Source organism: Anastrepha ludens, chromosome 5 (assembly GCF_028408465.1).
Source record: "Anastrepha ludens isolate Willacy chromosome 5, idAnaLude1.1, whole genome shotgun sequence".
Taxonomy (NCBI): domain Eukaryota; kingdom Metazoa; phylum Arthropoda; class Insecta; order Diptera; family Tephritidae; genus Anastrepha; species Anastrepha ludens.
This window is the reverse complement of record NC_071501.1, coordinates 83,441,196-83,468,153: the sequence shown is the minus strand read 5'-3', so window position 1 is coordinate 83,468,153 and position 26,958 is coordinate 83,441,196. Positions and strand designations below refer to the sequence as shown.

Below are 26,958 nucleotides of genomic sequence, written 5' to 3'. Positions count from 1 at the left end.
AATACGGGAAAGGAAATGTTGCATAAAATCCACGCGGATTATTATGTTATGTACGACAACTTTTATACCTACCTACCTGCCCGTATGCGCGACATCTAGAATATCCAACCGCCTTGCGTGGTTGTATGCCTCCTTTGTTCCGCTGCCTTGCTGTCCATGAAAATCAGCCACATAGCCACATCTTTTATAAATCCTGGTGCTTAACATTTGTAGGTGTTATACGCGAATTTCGCTCCACTGCGCATACATTTTGCAAACGGCTCCAATTGCAATATTCTCATTTCGTTTGCGACTTGTTCAGGCAGCGCAATGACGCGGTGTGGCAATTTGCCAGCGACACTCTCAACTACCTTCGTTCTTAGGCGACGGCTGTTGCTGTTGCTGCTGCAGCTGCTCGCCTCGGCGTGATAGATGTCTCAGTTGTCTCAGCAAACGACAACAACAGGAATTAATTTATTAAATACTTCTCAGTTTGATTTAAACACACATAACGTGCACCAACGCGCACGAGCAAATGCGCGCTCTAAGGCGTGAGTGTCTCGTGTCCAGTAAGACTGTATATATCCACTCGCACAAGGTGTGTGTGTGTGTGTGTGTGTGGAATTAAAACGACTGCGCATACGTATAGCATTTTATTCTTGATACAATCAAGCTTATCGTATGGGTGTATGTGTGCGGCAATCGTTCGCCAGATTTGCATTAGATTACAGTACATCAATGCGGCTTAGCTGAATGTGCGACATGACTGTCCACGGCGGCAGATACATGTGTACATATGTAGTTTGGTGCGATGCTCACCCTGCAACAAGTAGAAAGTGCATACGGTGCATAGGTATGTCAAATATACTAAATTTTTTCTTTCTATTTCGTTTTTTTTTTTTCATTTTTTTTTTTATGAATTCTCTTCTTGTTGTACTGATTTGAATTTGAATTTCGTGTGAAAGTCGACAAATGTGTACAATTTAAGCCTTCGGTATAGTATTAGCGCGTCCACTTAAGTACTCTTGTATAGCTGCGACTAAGAACGCGCCCATACATACATTAGAGCACATTTGTGTACACATCCTTACATACGTACCCGCCAAAGTTTTGCTTGCTTAGTTGCTTGCAGATACGTGTCATTGGATTTATGTGGCCAGAAGCGCGTATTTATCAAAGTGATAAATGGTGTGTTTGCGCGCGGCAGCGCAGGAAATCGTATACTGTCGTTTAATTAAAGTGCTTGGCTTGCAGAAGTTCTTACTAACCTTAGCTGAGTTGATTGTTTGTGTTGTGTTTGTCGCATGTGGAGCAAACATTTGTTAATTTTATTGCATTTACATTAGTTGGATGTAATGTTAAACGTGGACGAGTTCAATTAAATAGCTTACATATTTTCCTTCAAAATACATAAATACATAGAGATAAATACTTAATGGTATTATGTTATGTAATCAAAACGCCCTTGCACCTTGCACTGGCTCAAGTACTTGCGTCAAGTACTTACTTGGTTAGTGACTAAATTAAATAGTTCATTAGTTGTATAACGAAATAAAAGTGTATATAATAATACTATGCGCTTAAAATGCACTTTTAAAAAGATGCGCCAACAATTCCGGTTCGCTCAAATCCATTTTGTATTTCTGCACTATATCCTGTACTTTAAGTCGTCTACGGACATGCGGCGGTTGAAAGCTGCAAAGAAATTATTTCAATTACAAGTCTGGTTAATTAATAAATTTCGCCCAAACTCACTTATCATTATCGAGGCGTCGACGCTTGGCCATATTATGGGCAGTTTGACGCACCAAGTTGCCCACCACACGCCGACTCAACACCATGCCATCTACCAATGGTGTGGCGAAACTCATACGTCCCGTAGGCCCCTGCAGTTTCACACGCAGCAACCCCGACTGCAATGCGTGCAAAAAGATAACATGACAGTCGCTGGCGCGCGGCATTTGCAGTGATTGAGTTTCCTCGCCCGTGCGTGTATAGGCTAGTAAATCGTCTAAAACAGTGATATAATTTATGCATGAATATATAGAAATTATGCGCAACATTTGCTGAGTGTAAGTTAGTATATTTACCTATGGGGAAATTCAAATGATCCTCGAACGACTCCAGCCAAACAAGAAAGATCTTCGCTGGCGGTTGCGCTTGCAACGCTGGCTTCATTACGTTTGTTTTACGACGTGTCGGCGGTATGGGATCCTTTGCGCTTGCGCCCTTAGTGTCCAATTCCAAGGAGAGATTACGTGATTTTTGTGTTTTGGCATTCTCGGCATTCGACGAATCCGAAGCGCGCGTCCATACGTTGCCAGCAGATGCAGCTGATTGTAGACTATCGGCAGAGGAATGCGACGAGCAGAGCGAAAGGCAGCTGCCATCGGTTTCGCAATGCAAGTTCCATTCAGTTGGAACTACGAATGCTATTTCCGAGCTAACATCGGCCCAATAGAGCACTTTAGATTCGCCATTGAAACGCAGATCATTGCTGCTCGATGCGAACGGCCCAAAGCGATTATTTGTTTGCTTTTCGGCTTCGCGTTGATTGGAGCCTTTTAGCGACCATGAAGTGCTTATGAAACCAGTCCAGCCGGAATGATCTTCTAAGTCTACAGGCCAGCCTAATGGAGCGAGAAAAGTAAAATAAATACAAAAACAAATTTTGAATTAAATAAAAAATATAAAATTATAATATTTAAGGTGTGTTACCTAAAGTCAGCAGCATATTGCCGAAATGCCCATCTAGCGTACGCACATGCTCGTCATTCATATTCCCAATGATCTCTTGCGCCATTGTTTGTCCCGATTTCACATAGAACACATGCACCGTGTCGTAGGTGCGCGCACTCAGCTTATCCAACATACCCAGTTCATGTGCGAATTGATGTCGCTTCGTATCGAGTACGATGAGCGGACGCTGTGCAGGAGCCCCCAACGACTCAGACGGATTATTCGGATTACGTTCTTCGAATGTGAGAAAACCGAAATGTGAGAGAAAAAGGCGTGCCGCCTGGAATTCATGACACACCGATGGTGGCACACTTTCCTGTGCATGCGACAAACTATCCGCGCTATTATCGGTAGCCGCCCAGGCCAGCTTCTCATCAATGCTCTGATTCTCAATCATAGTCTCAAGTTGGCGTATGTTCTCTGTGCCATATTGCTCACGAATTTGCTCCAGCGTTGGTATAGAGTAATCCGCAACACAGGGTGTCACCTTGTCGACACCATCCGGAAAGAATTTCTGATCGAATTCTATGCGCTGCGGTGTATCGTTCATCGGTATGGGTCGACCCGGATTGACAGCATGATATTTAGTGCCCGATTTGCTGCGGGGCAAATGACGCAATTGCATGGTCCAAGCGTGGCGTCCAAAGGGACCGCGTATTAGCACTTAGGGAAAGAGAAAAAGCAAAATTTTAAATAAAATTAAAATTAAATTAAAAAAGTGACGGGATAGGGGAAATTTTAGGTAAATGGAATTGACTGTTTGGAAATCTAAGTAGTTACGCTAGGGGGTCAATTTCGTTATCCGTAAAACTCTAAGCAAATTTGCGGAAGAAACAATGAAACTAAATTTAATTTCCAGACTACTAAAGCGCGAAAATAGTTATTTGTCTTTAATAAAGTTTCATTTTACTTGGAAGAGAAGTGTTTCAATTTTTTACAAATGTTGAAAGTTGCTTTTTTTTGGTATAATGCAAGTCGCATTCATTAAAGGTGATGTCACTAGACCAGAACAATATTTAGTGCGTTTGATTGTCACGGCAAAGTATTGTCAAAGTAGAAAACAAAGAATGAATTCGTCTTGTTTCATTTTGTGCTGACAGCCACATGGACACGGCGAAAAAAACAAGACAAATCAGCTGATTTACCGATACCAGAAAACTAAGAATGAATTCGTCTTGTTTCATTCTGTGCTGACAGCCACATGGACACGGCGAAAAAACAAAACAAATCAGCTGATTTTCCGATACAACCTTTAATAGATTTGCCATGGGTATAAAGAATACATTTCTTTGCTTTTTGCCACAAAATATCCAACAGAAGGAAACTTTGTTCACATTTGAAAAGAAAATTACAGCAATCGCTTCTAGGGACTTTCTCAAATCTCTAAAGTCGTAAACCATTTTACTAACCATTCGCGCATAGCAACAATACTGGCAACTTACATGTCACAGTTGGTTGTGGATCCTCTGCATTGCCTAGTGGTTCCTCCAAAAGCGCCAATATTGTCGAATTCTCAGTGACAAAATACTTGAACTTCGCTATGGCCTGCTCCGTTGTTATGGACGCAGCACCACCGCTACCCGTACCATCGGGCATTGAATTGCAATGCTTCATCAAAGCCACCTCATCCAGCAGCGAGGATATCGATTCTGGACCGCATTCGCTGGGAAAATAGCCGACTTGCTCTAGTATGATTGTGAGTAGATTTTCAGCAGCATCGCGCACGCGCATCGACGCGGGTTTCAGTTCCTTCTCGTCTTTGAATTTCGGTATATCGCCGGTTTTGCCAACACTTTTCGTACCCGAAATGCCCAATTCGACCACTTCCAAAACAGTTTGCAGACAATCCTTGTCCTGTAACAAATACGGATGCTGCATCAGCCAGGCCGAGGTGCATTGGAAGGCCGCCACGATGGTGCTGTGCAAATCTTTGCTATGGGCTGGTGGTGGGCGCGAGCACTGATAACAAATATAATCGCAGATCCATTTCACCGCTCGCTTACATTCTAACGCGTCTGTGGATATTATAGTTAAATTTTGACTTGGTTCTTCAATTTTAACTAAGGAATCTACGTGAGTTTGAATTGATTTGGTTTTGATTGAATTTGAATTTGAGTTTGAGTTTTGAAAACGATTTTTTTTTTGATGTTCAATTATTTTACAATCGTTTCAATTTGTTTGGATTTTGTTGATTTATTTTTTTTTTTTTGTGTGTACGAGTATTTGTTTTTTTTTTTTTTGTTTTGATTATCATTTGATGGAGAAAATGTACAAAGAAAAACATGAAAAATGTTTTGTTTAATCAACCCGTTTCGCCCGTTAAAAACAAAAAATGTTTTTTTTATCAAATAAAATATACAAACAGCAGTGTTAAATGCATTTGAGTGTGTGTGTGTGTGCATGTGTGTATATGTGTATGTGTGTGTATATGTGTATGTGTGTTAGTATACCATATAGAAGTGTGACTTAAGCGAGTAGTTGTTGAATGAATTAGAGCGCAAAAGAAGTTATTTTTACAAAATAAAAAGTGTTTTTTTATGAAAATGAGAGAAAAGAAACAGAGAGAAAGAACGAAAATGTTGTTAGTAAATATAGAAAACCTTTTATTTACCGGTTGTAAATTTCCTGGCTGCGCGACGGCGGCGAATATAGTTCACAAGTATATAAATTATGTACAGAATAATGTTTAACAAGGACGGTGGCAAAAGGATATCGGGCACAATGGGAGTGGACATATGTATGTATGTATGTACAGAAGAGTGAATAAGAAATGGTTTTGATTTTTTTTTACATGAACGAGTGCACGAGGCGTGTTCGATTTTTAGTTGCAAGGATTTTCATACATTTTTATTAATATTTTTTTTTTTTTTGTTGGTATTTGGTTTTGGCAGATAAAAAGAGAATAAACAAGAGAAGAGAATTATGCGTTTATTATATTTATAAGATTTTAGTCAAAGAGGATTTGAGATGTCACTAAAATTGTTAAATAATTATTTTGATTTTTTATTTTCATGATGTAACAGCGCAGTTAGAAAATTTATAAATGTAGCACAAATATAACGGAAATGATACAGAAATGCACACATACATTCACACGAGTATTTGATGCCATAAATACTGACATTATTAACACTTTTGCATCGTTCGACGGAACAATCCGCTCAAGTAGAACAAAAAAAAACCTCTTCTTATAAGCAGAGGGGAATAGTTGACGTGAGTAAAAAATCTCTCTTATCACCAAGAACTGAATAATCCGCGTGAACAAAAACTCTCGGAACTCCACGGAATAATTTGTTTGTTTGTTAAAGTTTGAAGAAAATATTTTGGTAATCCTGTAACATTTTTTTTATTAGAACAAACAGAAAAAGCCTTGCCGACGCACGATATTTGAGTTCGAGCGGTAATGCTAAAGCGTTAATTAAAAAATAAATCCTTTTCTTTTTTGTAAAAAAAATATTTTTTTATTTATTAGTTTTCAAATTATTATAAAAATCTTTTTTTTGGAAAAAATAATTTTTTTTTAATGAAATTAAAAATTTTTTTTAATGAAATTAAATTTTTTTTTTAATAAATTCTTTTTTTTTGATAATTTGTATTTAATTTTTTTCTTAAATAATTCTTTTTTTAATAATTTTTTCTTGAAAATAATTTTTTTTTAATAATTTTTTTTTTAAATAAATTTTTTTAAATAATTTTTTTTTTTATTTTAAAATAAATGTTTTTTTAAATAATTTTGTTTTATTTTGAAATAAATGTTTTTTTAACCCTTTGCCGTGCCATTTAACTCGACGAAACTCGGGTCCAAGTGTGACGCGCCAACACGTGGTAAGCAGAGCAGAATAAGGTATTTGAGTTCGAGCGGTAATGCAAAAGGGTTAAAAAAAAAATAAATTCTTTTTTGTAAAAAAAATTCTTTTTTTCAAATTATGAAAATATTTTTTTTTTTGTAAAAAATCATTTTTTTTAATAAAATTTTAAAATTATTTTTTAATAAATTCTTTTTTTTATAATTTTTATTTAATTTTTTTCTTAAATAATTTTTTTTTTAATAGTTTTTTTTAAATAATTTTTTTTTCGAATAATTGTTTTTTTAAATAATTTTTTTTAATAAGTTTTTTTTTTTAAATAATTTCTTTTTATTTTAAAATAAATATTTTTTTAAATAATTTTTTTTTACAATATTTTGAAATAAATGGTTTTTTTAACCCCTTGCCGTGCCATTTAACTCGACGAAACTCGGGGCCAAGTGTTACCGGTCAACGCGTGGTAAACAGATCGGAAACTATTTTTTAACAGCAATTATGAGACTCGTAACTAATTCTGGTGGCGTACAAATAGAAACTAACATTCAACCACGGCCCAGGCTCGTGATGTTTATGTTTCATCAGACTATCTGTACACGACCTCGGCTCGTGATATTTACGTTTGGTCCGACGATCTATCCACAAGCCTGGCTCATCATATTCCAAAATTTTCATCACGAGTCAGACTCGTTCAAGCACGGCAAGGGGTTACATACTTTTTTTTATAATTTTTTTTTTAATAATTTTTTTTTTTTAATAATTTTTTGCTTAAATAATTCTTTTTTTAAATAATTTTTTTTTAATATCCCCCCATAAAAATTAACGAATCGTTCCAAAAAAACTTGATTTGAAAAAAGGTTCTGCATTCAAAAGAATTTTCCGGAAATAAATTGAAAAATATAAAAAATTTAAAAAACGATGGGGTGAAAAATATGCAGTCATGCACAAAACAGTTATAGTATTTCTTAAGCATTTGAGGAATTGGAAAAAAAATATTTTAATTCTACTAAATATACTCGTGAAGGATTTTCCCATTTCATTTTAATTTTCATGCTGCTTAGAATTTTGCAATTGATGCTACTAATTTATGTATCCGGAGTGACGAATAGCGTAGTTTGTTCTAAATAGGCAGTACACAATTATTATAGATTAGGTTAGGTTGAAGCGGTTGTCCTGTGGGACACACTCAGGCTCTTAGCTTATTGTGATGCTGCGTGGGGATCTTGTCCCTATCTCTCCTAAAACCAGTGTGTGCTTTTCAAAAATTTCTGATTTCTGCAGAGCTGATATCTTTCAACTCATTAAAAAATTGTATACCCAGAATAGTAAACCTGCGTCTGGATAGAGGAGAACAGTGGCACAGTAGGTGCGAGACTGTCTCTTCCTCGTCCTCATCTAGACAACTTCTACAGAGGTCATGTGTTTGCACAACCATCCTTTTGGCGTGTCGACCTATTAGGCAGTGACCCGTTATGACTGAGATCAGTGTGCTAAGACTGTGTTTATTTTGGCTTAGCAGAGATTCTGTGCGTTTAGCATTTAGAGTCTGCCACAGTTGACGGCCGATTTTGCAGGTGGCTTCATTATGCCATCTTTCGTTTGCCTTCCTTACAATTTCTTCAATGATGAGTAGCTTACATGTTTCTAAGGGTATCCATATATCATTGTCTATGCAACAATTATTAGAACTGATAATAACATGGTACTCTAGGTAGGTAGGTAGGTTTGGCAGCCGCATCGCACATAGAGACAACGATGCCACTTAGACCACGGAATGGGTCCGTTGTGAGCCGCGGGGGCTGGGCTACATTTCCCTTTCCATATTGAACCATCCTGAGCTTTTGAAAAAGCGTAAAAGGTTGTTGATACCTAAAGTGTTAAGATTATCTATATTCGTTAAGAAATAGGATTTTAAAAATAGGTTTCTGCTTCTGGCTAGAGCCGGGCATGTGCAAAAAAGGTGTTGAATTGTTTCCAATTCCTCCTCATTTCTGCAGCTACGACAGAAGTCATGCATGTAAACGCCTAATCTCCTTGCAAGATTTCCTATGAGACAATGTCCTGTGAAGGGCCCCTACTAAGGTCCTGTTTTGAAGTCTACTCAGTTTTATAATACTCTTGGACAGACGTAAATTTAGCCTTGGCCATGTTTGCCTAGCAATTTCGCAGGTGTTAGCGCTAATCCATCTCTGATTTGCAGAATTGATTAGTGCTTCCTTAATGAGAAGCTTACAAGTTGCGAGAGGTATCTCCATAAAATTACTTATGTCTGGCATACAGGTACCTTCTCTTGCATAAGATTATACGATATTGTTTGGCCATCTCATTTAGAGATTGGCGACAACGTAAGACACTCCTTGATGTTGTTTGGAATGCATCCAGGGCTCGTAGGGCAGCTTGGCTGTCTGATAGAATGCAGATATCCGTTGATGATGTTCTGTTTATCTTTAACCATTTTAAGGCTTCATGAATAGCGTTTATTTCCGCTGGAAAAACGCTGACGTGATCCGGTAATTTAAAGGATTCACTAATAGAAAGCTCTTCGCAAAATAACCCTGATCCTACACCGGTGTCCATTTTGGATCCGTCCGTGTAGATCTTAACGGGTGTGTGGGGTGTTGGATCTTCTTCAAGCCATTCCAGTCTAGAAGGGATTTTCATTAGGAAATTCCTTTCGAAGCAAAGAATGGGAGGGTGATAATCACAGTCATAGGTTATAGTCACAGGGTATATCCGTGTAGGAGTCTAAAATGGTTGAATGTCCACGTGTGACAGTTCTCCATTGTGAGCTCGCTTTGAGCCTTAAAGCGGAGCAGGCTGCTGAGTATTTGCAGAAGAGATCTAGGGGTGGCAGATGTAGCATGATGTCCAAAGCCATGGATGACGTGGTTTTCATGGCGCCACATATTGCTAGTCCCGCTGATGGTACTCTAACCGCCAACATATTCCAAAGGTCTTCATGCTCGAAATCTCTTCGTTATATCTATGTAATGTAGCAACTTTATAAAGAAAATTTAGCAATGAGTTTTTCCCAGCTGACTCAGACAATTTGTTTTTTTTTTGAGTGTTTCTTTTTATGAAAGTTCATTTAATCGAGGTTTCACTGCGTCCACGGTGAAAAGATTTTTAGAAGTGTGCTAATTAGCAAAACGTTACTCGGCTCTGAGCGAATTTGGCAGAATGAGCTAATGGGCTGACGTCACTTGAGAAGTGTTTAACAAAAATTATCTTGTGTTCGTGATATACGAAAAAAAATCGACCAATCACACTTCGTAGCCGTCTGAACAACGACCATTTGGGCGAGTGTGTGAAATGATTGTGCAAATTTCGGCTGGCAATAAGATTGCGACTGAGTGGACGAGTGCGTGAATGAATACATGTGAAATAATCATGCAGAGTTCCGCTGCCAAATCTTCCAAGTGACGTGGCAGCCAAAGTTCCCCTCACAATTTTCTTTTTCACCATAGCTAAATAGCAAACCTGACTAACTCTAACTAGCTGAGAACGCACGAGTAAGCATTTTCACCATATCATATGGTGAATTTCACCACAGAACGGTTAAGGCCCGTTTTCCAGCGCTAATTTAACTGTGAAGAATTTTCGAAAAGCAGTTTAAACCGCAAAATTGGGCGTTAAAATTTAACTAAAAAAAAATTCATATTGGGATCCAATTGGCTCTAATTAGCTTATTAGCATAATGAATGTCCTCCGCGAGTTTAATACGTAAGTTGCATCTTCTCTGTCGCAGATATGCTCTAGTTTCACAGTGTAACCAGTGCGTTAGTAGTTGCGGTTACAAGCAACCGCAACCATTTTCGGTTCAATTTCCATTTTTTGGATACAAATTTCTGGTTGGTTGTTAGCCTGGAATCCCTATCATCGTGATGGGGCTACCACCTCAGATATAGCATGCGACGAATAGCGTTTCCAAAAGACAACCGCTCGCTACGAAACAGACCGTTTGAGCCGCTCCTCAAATGCAAACAGACGCTGCAATGCTGAAATGTATCTTACCAATGTTAAATCCGTACTGCTCCATGGCTGTGAAACTTGGCTAGTAGCCGACGAAATAGTAAACAAAATTCAAACGTTTGTTAACCGCAGTCTTCGCCCTATTCTCTATATCTGGTTGCCCGAAAACTGGATCTTAAATGCGGATATATCAAAAAGATATAGCCAAAGACCGATAAATATTGAGATTCGAAAGAAAATGGGTAGAGATAGAGCAAACTCTGCGCAAACCAACGCACGATGTCAGCAGAGGTGCTACTTTAATCCACAGGGAGCACGAAATAGCGGACGTCCAAGGGGCTCATGGCGACGTAGCGACATAGATGACGTAGACGACAACAAGAACAACAACGAAAACCTGACATGAGCACAGATTAAAGCAAAAGCTGAAAGCCGATATTAATGGAAATCATTTGTTCTGGCTATATGCGGCCACTGATCGCCGCATTAGAAATTAATCATCGTCATTTATCATTATTATTATTGATTGGCTGTTTGTGCACTGCGACCTGAATAGATCTGTTGTGGGGTCATATGCCTACTCAAACAGTTTTAGGCTGTTAATAAATCCTAAAACTGATGTAAGCTTAATTTTTACCAGGAAGTTTGGATCTATAGCCCCATTTCCCGGGTAATTTAATCTGCGTCGTGCCACTGCTGCGCAGTCGCATAAAACGTGTTCTGCTGTTGCCTGTGCCTCTTTGCAGAATCTAGAGGAATCGTTTTCTATCGCACCTATCTTTTTCATGTGGTAATTAAGTTTACAGTGTCCTGCTAGTAGTTCAGTGTAAAGTTTTATGTCCTTTCGGCTTAGGTTAAGGATTGCGTTTGCTTTATCCATTCTGGATCTTTGAGTCTTTTCGATTGCCGCATGCCCGATTGGGTTCTCCAGTAATTGATTAGGCCACGTTGTTTCTGCTCACTCAGAAAGGCACTTTGAAGCTGTTATTTACCCCAGAGAAAGGTTCAGCAGCTATGAAGGGAGTGCTTGCCCCCTTTTTCGCTAAAGTGTCCGCAATTTCATTCCATTCGTGCCCCTCATGTCCCGGAACCCACATCAAGGTAACACAGTTTCTTGAAGCTAGGATTTTAAAACATTCCCAGACCAACCTTGATTGGAATGAGAAGCTATCCAGCGATTTTAGTGCTGCTTGACTGTCAGAGAGATCATTAGATCAACATATTTCATTAGGGGGCATAGTAAATTGAAAACTTTGAAGCCATATTTGTATTTCTGGTTTACGACATCCTTACAGCGATTGAGCGAATAGGGAAAAGGTGCACAATATGTATCCTTCCGGTACAGAGTAGACCTGTAAATGTACTTCTTTTTAGACTCAAAATGATCTGTTAAGCTAAGCAGAGTATGGATACAGAATACGGCAACAGGTACTTCTGTCGTTGCTGTTTGTTGCAGCGTAAACACTCTCCCTACTTTCTCCGCCCTTCCCGATACATAAATAGTAATTATCGACGAACTTAGCCATTCAATATTCAAGCATGGAATAGCCAAGCGGCTGATGTTTTGTTAATAACCAATACCGTGTAGATAGAACAATCGATATAAATACCTACATACATGTACATTCAAAACTTGTCTCCAACTCAAGCAAAATATTTTATAATAGGCAAAGTATAGAAGTTCCCAATGAATGAAATGAGGAATAGCAGAAGTATACGCAGCTAAATTAAACCCACAACCAATTCACACCACAACCATGCTTAGGAAATCTTACCTGAATCGCGTATATGTAGACGCGCCAAGCCGGAGAGCAATTCCAAAGCGGCCAGCGAAACATTCAAATCGGTTTTCCATGATGAAATCAAGCGATGGCAAACCAAATAGGTGGCGCGCACGAATAAGGCATGCGCATTATCTGCACAAACAATTTAGGAAGAAAAAAACAAAAAAAACATGAATTAAAAAATATTTATTTTTCTTTGCATTGGCTATTTGACACAGCAAAGCGGCACGATAAAATTAAATTAAAGCGTTGCAAAGCAAAACAAACTACTTTAAACAAGCAAACAGTAAATATAACAAATTCAACACAAATTATTTGGAGCAATTACGTATTTGGTAGGAAAATCAAAAGGTGAATGCAAAGTAAAATTACCATAAACTGAAGCACTCTCAAATTCATGTAGCAACTCCATGGGGAAATCGTCAGATATGGTAAGGCTGGGGAAATCATGTTGTGATGAGTTATCACGTCCAACGTACCCACCTCCGGCTGCTGCAGCACTGCCAGTGGCCGCAAATGTAGTGCTTGTGCCAGCAGCAACGCCCGTAGCGCCAATGGTCGCAGTGCTATGACCACCTAAGCTAGAATTGCCCGCACTGGCTATGGATGCGGAACGTTCAGAGCAAGCTGTGCGTACGCAATGTATTTGAGCGGGTGTATTCATGTGGATTGGCGTACATGATGCGATTGATATGGATTGTGGTACGTAAGTAGATATATTGATGTGTGCAATTTACAATTGAAGATGATTTGTTGATGTTCGTTTTTTTTGTTTTCAAACATAAATTCGCAGACGAAACAATAAATGAAAACAGAAACAAAAATAAAAAATTGTATGATAAATTTAACAAATGGTGCATGAAAAACGTATGGTGTGTTGTCAAAGGCACACAATGTGAGCATACATATGTGTGTGTGTGCATAAAAATAATTTGAATAAAAGAATTTGAAAAATGTACATAATTAACAAACAAAAATAAAAAATAAAATTGGTAGGACCAGCTAATTGAGTACTAAAATATTATATTTTCTAGTCCGCTATTTTTCACCATACCCGAACTCAGCAAATTCGTGTCGCCTGGCGTCGGCGATGCAGCGTGCAAATGCTCAGTTCCCACCAATTCGGTTTCCTCAAACGTAACCGCATCCTGCACTGTCAACAACAGGCCCCCGAGCAGCATGTGCGTATTCTGTGCATCTGTTTCCACTTGCAAGGCATTCATTAGTATATTTATTAAGCGCGGTTTGAGTTGTATAAAAGTAATGATGCTAAAATTAAGGTATTCCAATATTATCAGGTATTCAGCAAAAGCAAACCTAGCAAGTAATTTGGTACACAACTTACCGCTCTGTAGACTCATTGGTGAGATCGCGTATGGGCAGCGTTTGGAAATGCAATGGTAATGTGAGAATCGATAGCAAAATATTGATCGACGCACGACGCAGTTCGGTTTTATTAAACAGCATTGCCTGTGTTTTTATCTTCAGATCCTTATCGGGCAGCACAATCTCCAGCGCGCTTATGAAGCCGGGCAGTAGTACTTGCACGCCATTCAAATCGAGACGAAATAGATCGGATGAGTTTAACAAAATACTCGCCAATGTTTCATCGCACTCCTTGGATTCGGTGATCTTGAGGCATTGCTGCAGCGCCATGTAGAAACGCGCCAAATATACGGGAAGAATTTCCTCACCCGTTTTTTTAGCGCAAAAAATCTTGCACAGCGTGCCGATGGCCTCAGCGCGACCCGACTCGTACTTATCGATGGTTAGTGAAGGCGGCAGGCTGTTCGGATCGTTCAACGAATTGGGTTGCGAGAGGGAAATGCTGCCCTTACGATTCTCCATGATCATCGACGACGGGCGTTTGCTTGCCTCAGTGGCTTGTTCTGTGGCGATGGTATGGGAAAATATTAATTCGTAAAAGAAATTGTAACAAATTTTAATAACAAAAAATTAAAAAAACAACTTAAAAAATAAATAAAGACACTAAACAAACATTAAAAAAACAATTAAAAAAAAACTAAAACAATTAAAAAAAAACTAAAACATATTAAAAAAAAATATTTAAAAAAACCTATAAAAAAAAAAAAATGAAAAAAACTAAAACAATTAAAAAACAAATAAATAAAAAAAAACAAAAACAAAACTAAAAAAATTGCAAAAATAAAAAAACTAAATAAAATTTTTAATTAAATTTAAAAAAAATTGTAATTAAAATAAAAAAACTTTAAAACAAATTTTAAAAAATTAATAAAAACATTTTAAAAATAGTTACAATTTTTTGTAAACTAAAACAAAATAACAAAATTTAAATAAAAAAATTAATAATACCAAAATGCAAATTTAAGAAAATATAAAAACTAAAAAATATAAAAATTAAAAAATAAAAAAAAACATTAAAAACAAAAACTTAAAAAAAAAACTTTAAAACAAATTCAAAACAAATTAATAAAAAAATTTTAAAAATAATTTTTAAAAAATTAAAAAAGAAAAAAATTGTTTAAGCTAAAAATAAAAAAAATGTAAATATAAAAATTAAAAATACATAGGTGTAAATATAAAAAAATATAAAACATAAAAAAAATATTAAAATTAAAAAATATAAAAACTAAGATATGTAAAAACTAAAAAATATAAATACTAAAACCAAAACGACTTTCAAACATAAGAATTCCAAAAAAATTAAAAAATATAAAAATTAACAAATATAAAAACATAAAAACATTATAAAATATAAAAATATAAAATTTAAAAAATATAAATATTCAAAACAAAATTTAAAAAATATAAAAAAAAAAAAAAAAAAATAAAATAAAAAATATAAAAACTAAAAACATAAAAATATAAAATTTCAAAAATATAACAAAATAAAAATATAAAAATAAAAAATAAAAACAATTTATATATAACAATATAAAGATTAAAACAAAATTAAAATTAAAAAAAACATTAAAATTAAAAAAAAACATTAAAATAAAAAAAAAAATAAAATTAAAAAAAGTTAAATATTATATAAATATTAGAAAATCCCACATTTTAAATATAAAAATTTAAAAATATAAAAATTAAAAAAAGTTAAATATAAAAACTAGAAAACCCCAAATTTTAAAAATAAAAATTTAAAAATATAAGTGAAAAAATGTAAAAATTAAAAAAACCAATATAAAATATATAAATTAAAAAAAACAGTATAAAATATAAAAATTAAAACAAAGCAAAATTACAAATTACAAAACTTCAAAAAAATTGCAAATAAAAAACAATTAAAAAATATAAAAACTAAAAAATTTAAAAATATAAAAACTAAAAAATTAAAAATTGAAAATTAAAAATATAACACTTAAAAAAAAGTTTATAATGAAACAAAAAAAATAAAAATTAAAAAAAAAAAACAATTTAAATATAACAATATACAGATTAAAAAAACATTCAAAATAAAATTAAAAAAAGTTAAATATAAAAATTAGAAAATCCCATATTTTAAATATAAAAATTAAAAAATATAAGTGAAAAAAATATAAAAATTAAAAAAGCAATATAAAATATATAAATTAAAAAAAAAACACAATATAAAATATAAAAATTAAAACAAAGCAAAATTACAAATTACAAAACTTCAAAAAAATTAAAAAAAAAACATTGCAAATAAAAAAATAAAAAAAAATTAAAAAATATAAAAACTAAAAAATTAAAAAATTTGAAAATTAAAAATATAAAACTTAAAAAAAAGTTTATAATGAAACAAAAAATATAAAAATAAAAAAAAACCAATTTAAATACATATAACAATATAAAGATAAAAAAACATTAAAATAAAATTAAAAAAAGTTAAATATAAAAATTTAAAAATATAGGTGAAAAAATATATTATAAAAATTAAAAAAACCAATATAAAATATATAAATTAAAAACAAAAAACAATATAAAATTTAAATATTAAAACAATGCAAAATTACAAATTACAAAACTTCAAAAAAATAAAAAAAAAAAATTACAAATAAAAAAATAAAAAAAAATTAAAAACTATTAAAACTAAAAAATTAAAAAATATAAAAATTAAAAAAAAAGTTTATAATGAAATAAACAAATTTCAAATATCAAAAACTTTCGGAAGAAAATTAAAAAAAATTGTAATATAAAACTTTCGGGTCGGGTTTAGTATACGCAAAGAAAAAATGTATTAAATAAAACAAAAAAAATAAAATAAAACAAAAAAAAAAATAAAATAAAAAAATTAATAAAAAAGCATTTAATAAACAATTTTATAAAAACTATATTTAGCGAAACAAAATTTTTCGAAAACAGATTTTACCAAAAAAGACAACAGCTTAATTACTCACTTTTTGTGTTCAAAAGCCATGCATCGCCACCAATGTGTGCCGCCTCGAATAGCCACTCGCCGAATAAATGCAAAACGCTGTTACACTTGGGCCGAGCTACAGCCAAAGGTGGGCGTTGTTCGAATCCGAGCGACGGTAGAGCTGCATAAATTTACAAATTTAGAATTTTATAGATACTTTTTATCAGCATTTGACAGACAAGCCGATTAAGCGTTGTAAGGGTCTTTTGTTTGGGTAGGTACAGCCCAGGACTGTCTAAACAAATTAGATTTTTGTCGATTGCAAAACTTAGTTCTGTGCACTTACATGTTAAGCTGTTAGAGGATGGCGGACCTGAAGTGGGAGTGAGTGGAGCTTGCGTTGTGGATAAACGTGCACCAGTTATGCCGATAAGCGCGGCTTTGCTCAAGCCTACGGAGTGCGATGACACCGAAAAAATATATCACACAGAAAACGTTTGGAAAATGTTAGTCACATCAAAAAGGTAGCAACAAAATACGTACAAAACATATATTAAAAAACAAACACACGAATATGTGAAGATGTAAGTTGCTTTTGTAACTATTACAAAAAAATAAGCAATTACAATAAATGATAAGAGAATCGTGTGAAAATAATGATGGGGGGCGTAAACCTGATGAGATGATGTGTGTGACATGTTATTAAAACTAGAAAAACAAAAAAAATTAATACGTCTATCACATTTTTTTTTATTTGACTACATGAAATCACCTTAGTCTAGTGGTGGAACTGCTGCTGGAGCGGTTATATACAGCACACTGAAAAGCAGTGTTGGGTTATTTAATACAAATAAACGATAAAAATCAGCTAATACAATTCTATAACCAACTAATTAAGGTATACAACTTAATAATCCATCTCGAATATAAAAAAAATATTAATTACATTGCAAACACATCTGACTACAACAGTTAAAAAAAATAAAAATTAAAAAAGTGGAGAAATTTACTTCGAAAAGGAAAATATATTACTACGAAACACATTTTTCTACATGTGCACAAATGGCTTGAACTAATTACAATGTATTCCATAAATTTCATTCAAAAACTTATAAAAAAATATTAAAAAAAATAAAAAAATATTTGAGAAAATGTTATTTACAATATGCATCCGGTGGAATATACAATTCATGCAATTTAAGCCTTGCAAGAAGTTTCAGCCGCAGTTAAGTTATCTCAGCAATTCACATTTATTTCAATAGTATGGCTGTTGTTTTAGTTGTTGTAAGAGCATAAAATATGCCGCATACATTTTTGGAGAATACTGGTGAAGTGAAAGAATTTGAGCGAATTTGAATCTGACTTGTTCTGTTACATACAAACCTGGGTCGTTCTGCTCTCATAGACGTTCTGGGAAAAGATTATTGCTATAAGCTAACATTTTGCAGGAAAGGTCCCTTTCATTAACCATGCGTTGAACATCTTTTTTAAAACCTACGGTTGGGCACCCGGGTCTGGCCTTTTTTTCGTACTCTTCGAGGATCCTTTTTAAAATCCATAAATCGATAGAAAATTAAATTTTAGGAAGCTACATGGAAGCGCAAGTCGTTAGCTATAATACAAATATATTAAATTCACGTACAAAGTCGAAAAAGCCAGTCCCAGGTTAGACCCAAGTGCCCAACGGAGGGTTAAAAATTATTCTTAAATTATTTTTTATTAACGTTAACTCCGTAAGCTTAGCTCTACGAAATAATTATAGCCCGAAAAAAACATAAATAATAAAAAAAAAAATAAAAAAAAATAAAAAAATAAAACAAAAATAAATAATAAAATAAAATAAATAAATAATAAAATAAAAAAATAAATAATAAAATAAATAAAAAAATAAAAAAATAAGAAATAAAATAAAAAAAATAATAAAATAAAAAAATAAAAAAATAAAAAATAAAAAAACAAATAATAAAATAAATAAATTATAAAATAATAAAAAAAAAATAAAAAATAAAAAAAAAAATAATAAAATTAAAAAAATAAATAATAAAATTAAAAAAATAAACAAATAAATAAAAAAATAAAAAAAAATTAAACATAAAAAAAACTTAATAAAATAAAAAAATACTAAAATAAAAAAACAAAAAATAAAAAACTAAATAATAAAATAAAAAAGTAAAAAATTAAAAACTAAAAACTAAGTAATAAAATAAAAAAATAAAAAAAGTAATAAAATAAAAAATAAACAAAAAAATAAAAAATAATAATAAAATAAAAAGTAAAAAATAAAATAAAAAAATAAAAAAAAACAAATATTAAAATAAAAAAATAATAAAGTAAAAAAATAAAAAATAAAATAAAAAACTATATAATAAAATAAAAAAATAATAAAATAAAAAACTAAATAAAAAAATAAATGAAAACAAAAAAAAAATATAAAAAAAAATAAATAAATAAATAAATAATAAAATAAAAAAATTAATAATGAAAAATCATCAAAACGATATCAAGAAAAAGCTCAGTTCATAAAGTTCAATATTAAAACCAAGAACAATTCAACATATCGAAAAAATGCATCTGTACTTTGAATATACAGTCAAAATTTCAAATCAATCAGCCACGATTTTTCGAGTTATGAATCGAGCCGATTTAAAAAAACAAAAATTTTTTAAGTAAAGTGAATTTCACTGAAAGTGGCTGGGCCGAAATTCAAAATAGAAGTAGATATTTATTAAAAAAAAAAAATTATAATAATTAGCGCGATCACTTCTATTTGTGGCGTGCGTCTTGATGTTGTTCCAAAAATGGAGGAACCTACAATTTTAAGCCAACTCCGAACAGCAGATTTTTTTATGAGAAGAAATACACTCGGAGGTTTGTCATTGCCTGCTAAGGAGCGACCGCTATTCGTTCTGCTGTTCCATGCATGGAGATTCGAACCTACACGCTTCCGTATAGTAATCGCGCAACAACCCATTTGACTACGGCTGCCGCATTTAGTTAGGTTAGGCATTTTGCCCTCAATAATTTTTTGAGTATTAAGGCATTTTTTAAGCAAAAATAAACTTTTTTTTTTTTTGAAATATTTACAGTGAGCGGGTTTGTTGAGTTTCGTCTTCTCTGAGCCAAAATGTAATGCCATCTCTGAAATCGGTTTTTACTACTTCAGTGTACTGCATTTTAAAGGTGTTCCCTTATACTCATTTCTTTGCTTTCCCTTATACTCATTTCTTTCCTATACTTTTAACTCGAGTGGGCAACTTTTTTTTTTTTTTTTTTTTGAAAACGTGTCCCTTCAATCATTGCTGATGTAATGCTGAAACTTCATAACTCAGTTGCCAGCTTACTTTTGGTGAAAATTACCCTTCTGTTGAGTACCAACTATGTAAATGTGCCAGCTGAGATAAGTTAACTTATTCGTATTAAGGAAATCATAAATCTAGCCAAGATTTCACATGAAATTGAAAACCAATATAATGTGAGCACAGCAAGCAAGTGAATTGTGCGCCTTAAAACGGAAAAATACACGCAGTCAAAAAAAACAGTATGACTCAAATCACGCGCACCCTTTTGTTGTGGTGTGCTGCTGCTGTTGCTGGAGCCGAGCGCAGGTGCTACGCTGAAACTCTTCGCCAAACGTCGCTGCAATGGTGGTGTAGGTGAGTATGGCAGCTGTGTTGGCTGCGTCATCGGTTGATTCCCATCCACAGCCGATGCTGAGGCAGATGTAGCCGTTGTCATGGCACTCAACGGTGCACCGAAAGAAATTGAGCCGATAACACCTGCAGATTGACTGCCACTGCCGCTGGTGTTACCCGATGCATGACCGCCACCGGCTACAAGAATACCAGCAGTCGCTGGCGTCGACGCGCTACCGTGATGACCCATGATGGCGTTTAGTGCTGAGCTGGCGGAGCCACTAATGAAGTTTTCGCGCAAAAATTGGCCAGCACCATGCAAATGCAAATGTGGATGATAGTGATGATGGTGATGGTGCTGCTGTTGATGTGCATTGTTGTTGATTGCGCTTGTAACGACAGTTGTGCCACCGCCTGAATTGAGTGCGCTATTGCTGCCGTGATGGAAGAAATTATGTATGCCCGTGGTGACCGATGAGGCAGTCGCCTCGTTAAGTGATAGGCGGATATCAAGTAAATTTGTAATTGCATCTTCTGCCTGATGCGGAGGTGGCCGATAAATGCCTGCGATTTTGCGCATCGTACGCGGTTAATAGCAATTGTTTTTTTTTTGTTTTTTATGAGGAATACATTTATAGAGGTTATAAAGAGAATAAGAATAAGAAGGGTGTCTAAGGCGAGGCTTAACGTCTAGCGACATTAAATAACACTATATAGAACATTTAAAAAGTTAACTACACTAATAGTACATCAACTAAATGGCTTAGTTGAATCTTATACAAGGCTGAAGGCTCTCTCTTAAAAACTAGATTATTTACTTAATTTGCCCTAGTTTTCCAGAGATAAAAATATTATATATTCAGGACGCATTAAATACTATGGCTGGACGTATTTCAACAGCAACAGCAGCCACTAATCATTTCATTACATGAAGTATTATACTCTCATAGGAATGTCAACGTTTGGTAGAATACCGCACAACTCAATGCATTTAAAAGTTTCAACATAACCTCAAATACATTGCTCCTTGTTGTCATATTCCCACTGTTTGAAACACGTCCAGCCTACCTTTACACATTTCAAAAAAAGATCTCCTCTTCCGCCACGCAGTTGCTTACCGAGAAATGCGTCGACTTGACTCGAAATGCCTTTGATCGCTTTCAGAAATATGTGTGGCAGTGCTTGTAAGCATGGATGTTGATAAGTTTCCGCACCCTTATCATGCGTTAGTGCCCATTGCATAAAATGCGACGATTTGCTGATTATATGCGGCGAACACAGCGCTGTGGGATTGCCAATTGTGCGCAAAAAGCGATACCAAGTCTGTGCCACACAATCGTTAGTCATATCTGCAGGTATTAGCTGAGCATCTTCATCAGCTATAATATAAAGAAAAGCATAATTTTACTCATAATGAACACCAATTTTCTATTTATACAGCATACAAATTTTCAACTCTGGAAAGGCGGAGCCATATGTAAATTCGAGCAAACGTGCCGTCAGAGCTAAGTTGACGCGATTCCACTGGTCTATTAATGCCATACGGTGGCGCCACATAGCACACGATTCTTGTAGTGTCTTCCACAAAGAAGGCGAAGGGAAACAACGTAGACAGGCTAGCAGCCACACTTCGAAAAGCACGGATAACACACGCTCACACAGTTGATCGCCAACATCATCCTTGACTGTTGGTGGCGCCAACAAAACTTCATTGATGGCGAGTAAGAAGAGCAGTAACGCTTCCCAAGTTTTGCGATCCATCGTTTGTGAGATTTGTGCTGTTTGTTGCAGTGTACGCAGCACACGGTGGCACAGCACTGCTTGACGATTGATGGTGTCGGCGCCTTGAATAGAAAATACTAGTTGCAGCAAATTTAAAACAAAATATTTACATTTTAGAGCGAGCACGTACCAAGCGAGCTTTGATATATATATGGCAAGACTTGAAAGGGAAGGTAAAGCAGTTCAATAAAGTGCACACTATTTTAAAGGTAATTATTTACAAGATTTTAAGTTACGACATGGCGAAAATAAGGTCGCTTAAGCAAATTAGAATGAAATACCCTTTTGAAATGGAGCTAACCGCTTTTTGGACAATAATATACTAATATACTAATAAATATAAATATAATTTTTTTTTTCGAAAATGCGCTTATTTTTTCCAAAATTGCATGCATTTGCGCTCATATTGTGTATTAAGCGTAATAGTTTAAATAGGCTACTGATCGTTAGTAATTTAATGTAGCACAGAATGAAACATACTCTCTCCCTGACGCGGCACAAACAAATTGTGAAAGTGGCTAACGATTTTTCGACAATACATATTCGCATCTTCGCAAATCGGCTTTGGTACGCTAATGCGTGGCTGTGGATGCAAGGCCGTCAACCATTCGCAATACACGTTCACACAATCCTTAATGGTCTCGTGCTCCTGTAACGGCAGTGACAAGCCAAAGCAGATGACATCCATGCACCAATTGACCTGTACGTACGCAAAGGTTTAGAATGAGATTGCTAAGATATTTGAAATATTCAGATGACTACCTCTTCGTCCCGCACTAGATGACTGGGTTCGGCATTTTGTGTAATACCCAAATTACTTGCTAACTGACGTACAACAGAAACGGTGACTTCTCGGCCCGCGGAGGCTGGAAATTTGTTGAGTACGCTGCACGACTGTGCTGCACAACTGTCGGCCGATATTTGTGAGGAGAGCGATACCCATTCGGAATACATTTTTGTTACTCCTCCTTTTTATGTGTTTATTAAAAAAATTTGTATTTCCAAATATCAATTTTTCACTAATATGCTATATGTGAATATTTTGCTCTCAGCAGCTATGAAGATAGCAACAATTTTCGGGACAGACTACGCCAACACATCAAACACATTATTAGGAAAATATTCGGCTTGAACAATTCAAATTCTTCTCTGCAAATATTTTACATTGTTAATTAACTGAAATTACGCTTTTCCATCCCTGGAAAGTATTTTTGCTCAGTTTTTCTTCAAATTTTGCATTAATTGTCTGGAATTGAAGAATTTTTTCACTTCTCCAGCAGTGGTGTTACCGGACTGTGATAATATGCAAATCTTTATTTACATCGGATTATAGTATAATTAAGAAAGAATTTCGCGCCGTGAAAACATAATTTTATTATCGCACACCATTTTTGCTAGGTTCGTGCACAAATTCAAATAAGATATGATTTAAATAAGTAAATTGTTTAGGTAAATATCAACACGAAATGACAGGCTTTGTGAGGCCACACTTTGGAAGATATGGCTACCCTGTAAGTAGTAGCTATTGATTCACAGGCACAGAGAGACTTTTTTAAACTTACTATATCGCACCCTAAATACAAATGGGTCACAACTCAAAATGTACTTCTGCTCAAATATGAACGAGACGTTATCAATAAAACAGTCCGCGGATGACATATGGCAAAAATAAATTTTTGGTTTTTTGGTAGGACTGTTATAAGCTTACATGGCAAATTTCAGCGTTATATGTCACATAGTTTGTTTTCTGTGCTACTGTAAACAAGTCAAGCTCGAGTGTGGAAAATTTTGAGTTGTGCCCCTTTTGTATTTAGGGTGCGATATATTTAAATGTCGAAAATCGAAAATCTGCAAAATGCCACTGTATCCCGCTGTTTGTGAGATCCGTTTCTCGGGTTTATACAGATTTTAAAGTGTATTTCGACATGAAATTGTACGTGTCTTTACCGTTACTACGGTAGTTCCTTACTTTTATTTCTGGTGTTATATTTTGAATTGCGTAAAATTATTTTATTTCAAATCGCATTTTCATTGATTAAGGTGTTATATACAGTTATAAGCCCGAAAAAAGCGAATTTTCTAGATATATTTCTGAGAAAACTTTTAAATTTATTGATCTAAAAATTTTTACACACGTTATGTTATCTTTTAACTGTATTTTAAGACTTAGTATTAGTAAAAATATTTATTTGGAAAGGAACTACAGGTAATCTCCAGGAGCTCCTCTCAAAAAAGACGTTTTGCGGTAACCACTACATCTCTGAACTGGATCCTCTGAAATAAAAAATTCAAACAGATTTCGTTAAAGTAATGTTGAATCTAGTAATTAATCGAAGGAATAAGCCAAATAAATTTTGTTAAAATGGCGGTTTCTCAAAAAAAAATCGTTTTTTGACCAAAATATCGGCCTTAAATTTCTTATAAAAAAAATATTTATCGGAGAGAAAAAGTCTTCGATTAATTACTAAAAATATATTAAAGAAGCTTGTGTTAAAATTTGAGACTAGTCGGTTAAGCCGGTTTCGAGTAATGTTGGTGACCGACTTTGAAAACACCATTTTGAGAAAAACGCGCTTAAAGTTTGAAAAGCACTTTATATAGGATACATTTTTTTTTTTTTGCGTGTAACTTCGAAAGTATTCACGGGAACGATATTAAATTTTCTGTGTGTATTCTTAAACAAAATAAAAAAAAAATCGATATTTTGAAAATTTCTTTCTTAAGGTACTTGACCACCTTGGAAAGCTAAAAAGTACAACATATTCAATAATTTTTTTTTCATGTTCTGTATAATATATTAAAATAAATTTTTTTTTAGATTTTTATTTAGAGCTTATATAATACAAAAAAAAATTGATTTATTAAAATTTCTTTTTTTAACATATATCCAGGAGGCGCCAAAGTCGAGGCCTGAAGAAAATCATGTCTTGCGGCGGACAGTTAATCTTAGAAATGGTAATTCTAAAACAAAAGAGATAAACAAAATTTTCAAAAGGAAGGTTCCTTGCGTGAGAATTTACCACAAACTGACAAAAAAAAAATAATAATAAAAAAATGGCGGATGTTTGAAAAAAAGTTAAGAAAACACCCCTGTTTTTCACAATGTTATGCTTAAAAAGCAATACTTTATTAACTTTTTTTTTGCAAAATGTGGTAAATTGGCATACAAAACATCTTAACAAATAAAACAAGACCAAAATCATTAAAATCGGCTAAGCAGTTTCGGAGATAAAGTGTCCGCCATTCGAAAAAAAGTAATTTCTGGAAAAACGCGTTTAAAGTTAAAACTTGCTATTTTCTTTCAGCTGAGTCAGCAAGTAATGAGTGCAGGATGCGCCTGCACATTTTCACTGATTTCACTTTGTTAGAATTCGAATTTAAAAAAACAGTTTCAGGTGATGATTTTTAAAAGTATAAGGATTGAAAAAATGTAAAAAAAAAAAAATTTAATTTTTTGAAACTTATAAGGTGGTCAAGTACCTTAAGTGAAATTTATTTTGATTTTTCGTGTGCCTTTATCTAGTATGAGCTCGGCTTGTAAATTAATTAATTTCGGCAAGCATTTTCTTTTATTATTATTTTGGATTTCTGTAGGCTTCACTTGGAGTTTAATTCATTTCAACATGAAACTTTTCTTATATTGGCGAATTTTTTTGATTGCTTCTTTTTATATTGGTTTATTTTTATTTTTTTCAGCTGATAGGTCTATGCGACCTTCTTATCGAGGAGTCATTTTGCGTCTTACAGAGAGATTATAAGAAAATTTTAAAATTAAAAATTTGCCATCATATACCAATAAGCGATTGATAGTTTTCATGTAATATAATGTATTACTTATCTGAAAACTTGTTTCTCCATTTTTATTGAAATTATAGTTAGTTTCTCACTTTATTAATATACCATCTGCAGTCATCCGTTTAAACAAATCGCACTTGTTGCATAGTCAGGAACTTATTTTTGTGGTTTGTACAGTAAACGCAATCTATTAGACAAAATATCTTTTATCTATCCTTATTTATGAATGGCAAATAGTGAGAAAAAGCAAAAGATTATCTTGAAACAAATGTCAAGTTCTTTAAAAATTAGGCCTCGGCCTGCCATCCCATTGGTTGTGGGTTCGAGTCCCACATAAAGCACGGTCCTCGCACTTTTCCAAATTTCCCTGTTTCTAAAAAAAAAAAACAAAGTGAAGCTTTCAAGGCAGACAAAGAAAGAGGGAGAGACCCGAGAGAGAATCAGAGAGAGAGAAAAAATATATATCTAAATAAAATCACAACATTTGCAGAGAATACAAATAGACAAAATTAGAGCCGTCCGCGCATATAGCATCTAACACTATAACGTGCGTAGACAAGGCCCACGCATGCGAAATACTATCTATCCTATTCTAACAATATGTTGTTCTCTTTCGCTCTACTATAGTAATATGGCGTTAGTGCTGTACGTTTACGCATCACTCTCTTTCTCTCTCTAATATATACGTGGTTTTCTCTTGCTCCTACAATACGAGTAACGTCGTACGACTTAGACTAGAGCCTTAGCGTAGGAGTGGGAGAAAAGATGAAGGACCGCTCAAAAGGGAGACGTGAATAGCCTTAAGTGTATCTAAGATATATATAAGGTATAGCCCTTTCTCTCCTTTTCCTCTAAGTTATATCTTTTTTCTCTCTCGCGGAACGAAAATGCTCAAAACGTTGCATGGTCTTGAAATTTTACTCTGCCGCAAAAATTTAAAACACAGATGGCGCTCAAAGCAGTAAGAAGGTGTTGTTCCTAAGCAACGACAGGTGAGCATTCCCACTACTTAGGACTAATGGAGGCAGGCTAATCACCTGTCCTGTCAGTTATCAAAATAGATTAACGAAACAAACGCAAGACTGAGTCTTGTCAAGGCCCTATGCTCCCGAGAGGAGTGAACAAAGAAACAAAAATAAAAAAAAAAACATGGCAAAAAATGATGTAGA

General features: G+C 34.2%; 1 protein-coding gene across 18 annotated transcripts; it reads right to left on the bottom strand.

Moving 5' to 3' along the window:
- Nucleotides 1–1,073: 1,073 nt before the first annotated feature.
- On the bottom strand, nt 1,074–23,313 carry LOC128865369 (ral GTPase-activating protein subunit beta). 18 transcript variants are annotated; one of them, XM_054105653.1, is made up of 18 exons: nt 22,757–23,313; nt 22,475–22,694; nt 22,125–22,154; nt 21,658–22,056; nt 21,331–21,591; nt 20,141–20,776; nt 16,927–17,031; nt 16,621–16,761; nt 13,623–14,166; nt 13,332–13,546; nt 12,650–12,904; nt 12,269–12,409; nt 5,330–5,347; nt 4,161–4,787; nt 2,698–3,381; nt 2,070–2,609; nt 1,735–1,990; nt 1,075–1,674 (listed from the first exon to the last, which is right to left on the bottom strand). In XM_054105653.1, exons 1-18 carry the CDS (start codon nt 22,946–22,948, stop codon nt 1,560–1,562), a joined length of 5,379 nt encoding a protein of 1,792 aa, XP_053961628.1. In that variant the 5' UTR covers nt 22,949–23,313; the 3' UTR covers nt 1,075–1,559. The 18 variants fall into 18 exon arrangements, with proteins under 18 accessions (XP_053961635.1, XP_053961636.1, XP_053961628.1 ...); XM_054105657.1 differs by having other exon boundaries at nt 1,076–1,674; nt 4,161–4,733; XM_054105660.1 differs by lacking the exon at nt 12,650–12,904 and having other exon boundaries at nt 1,074–1,674.
- Nucleotides 23,314–26,958: the final 3,645 nt, after the last annotated feature.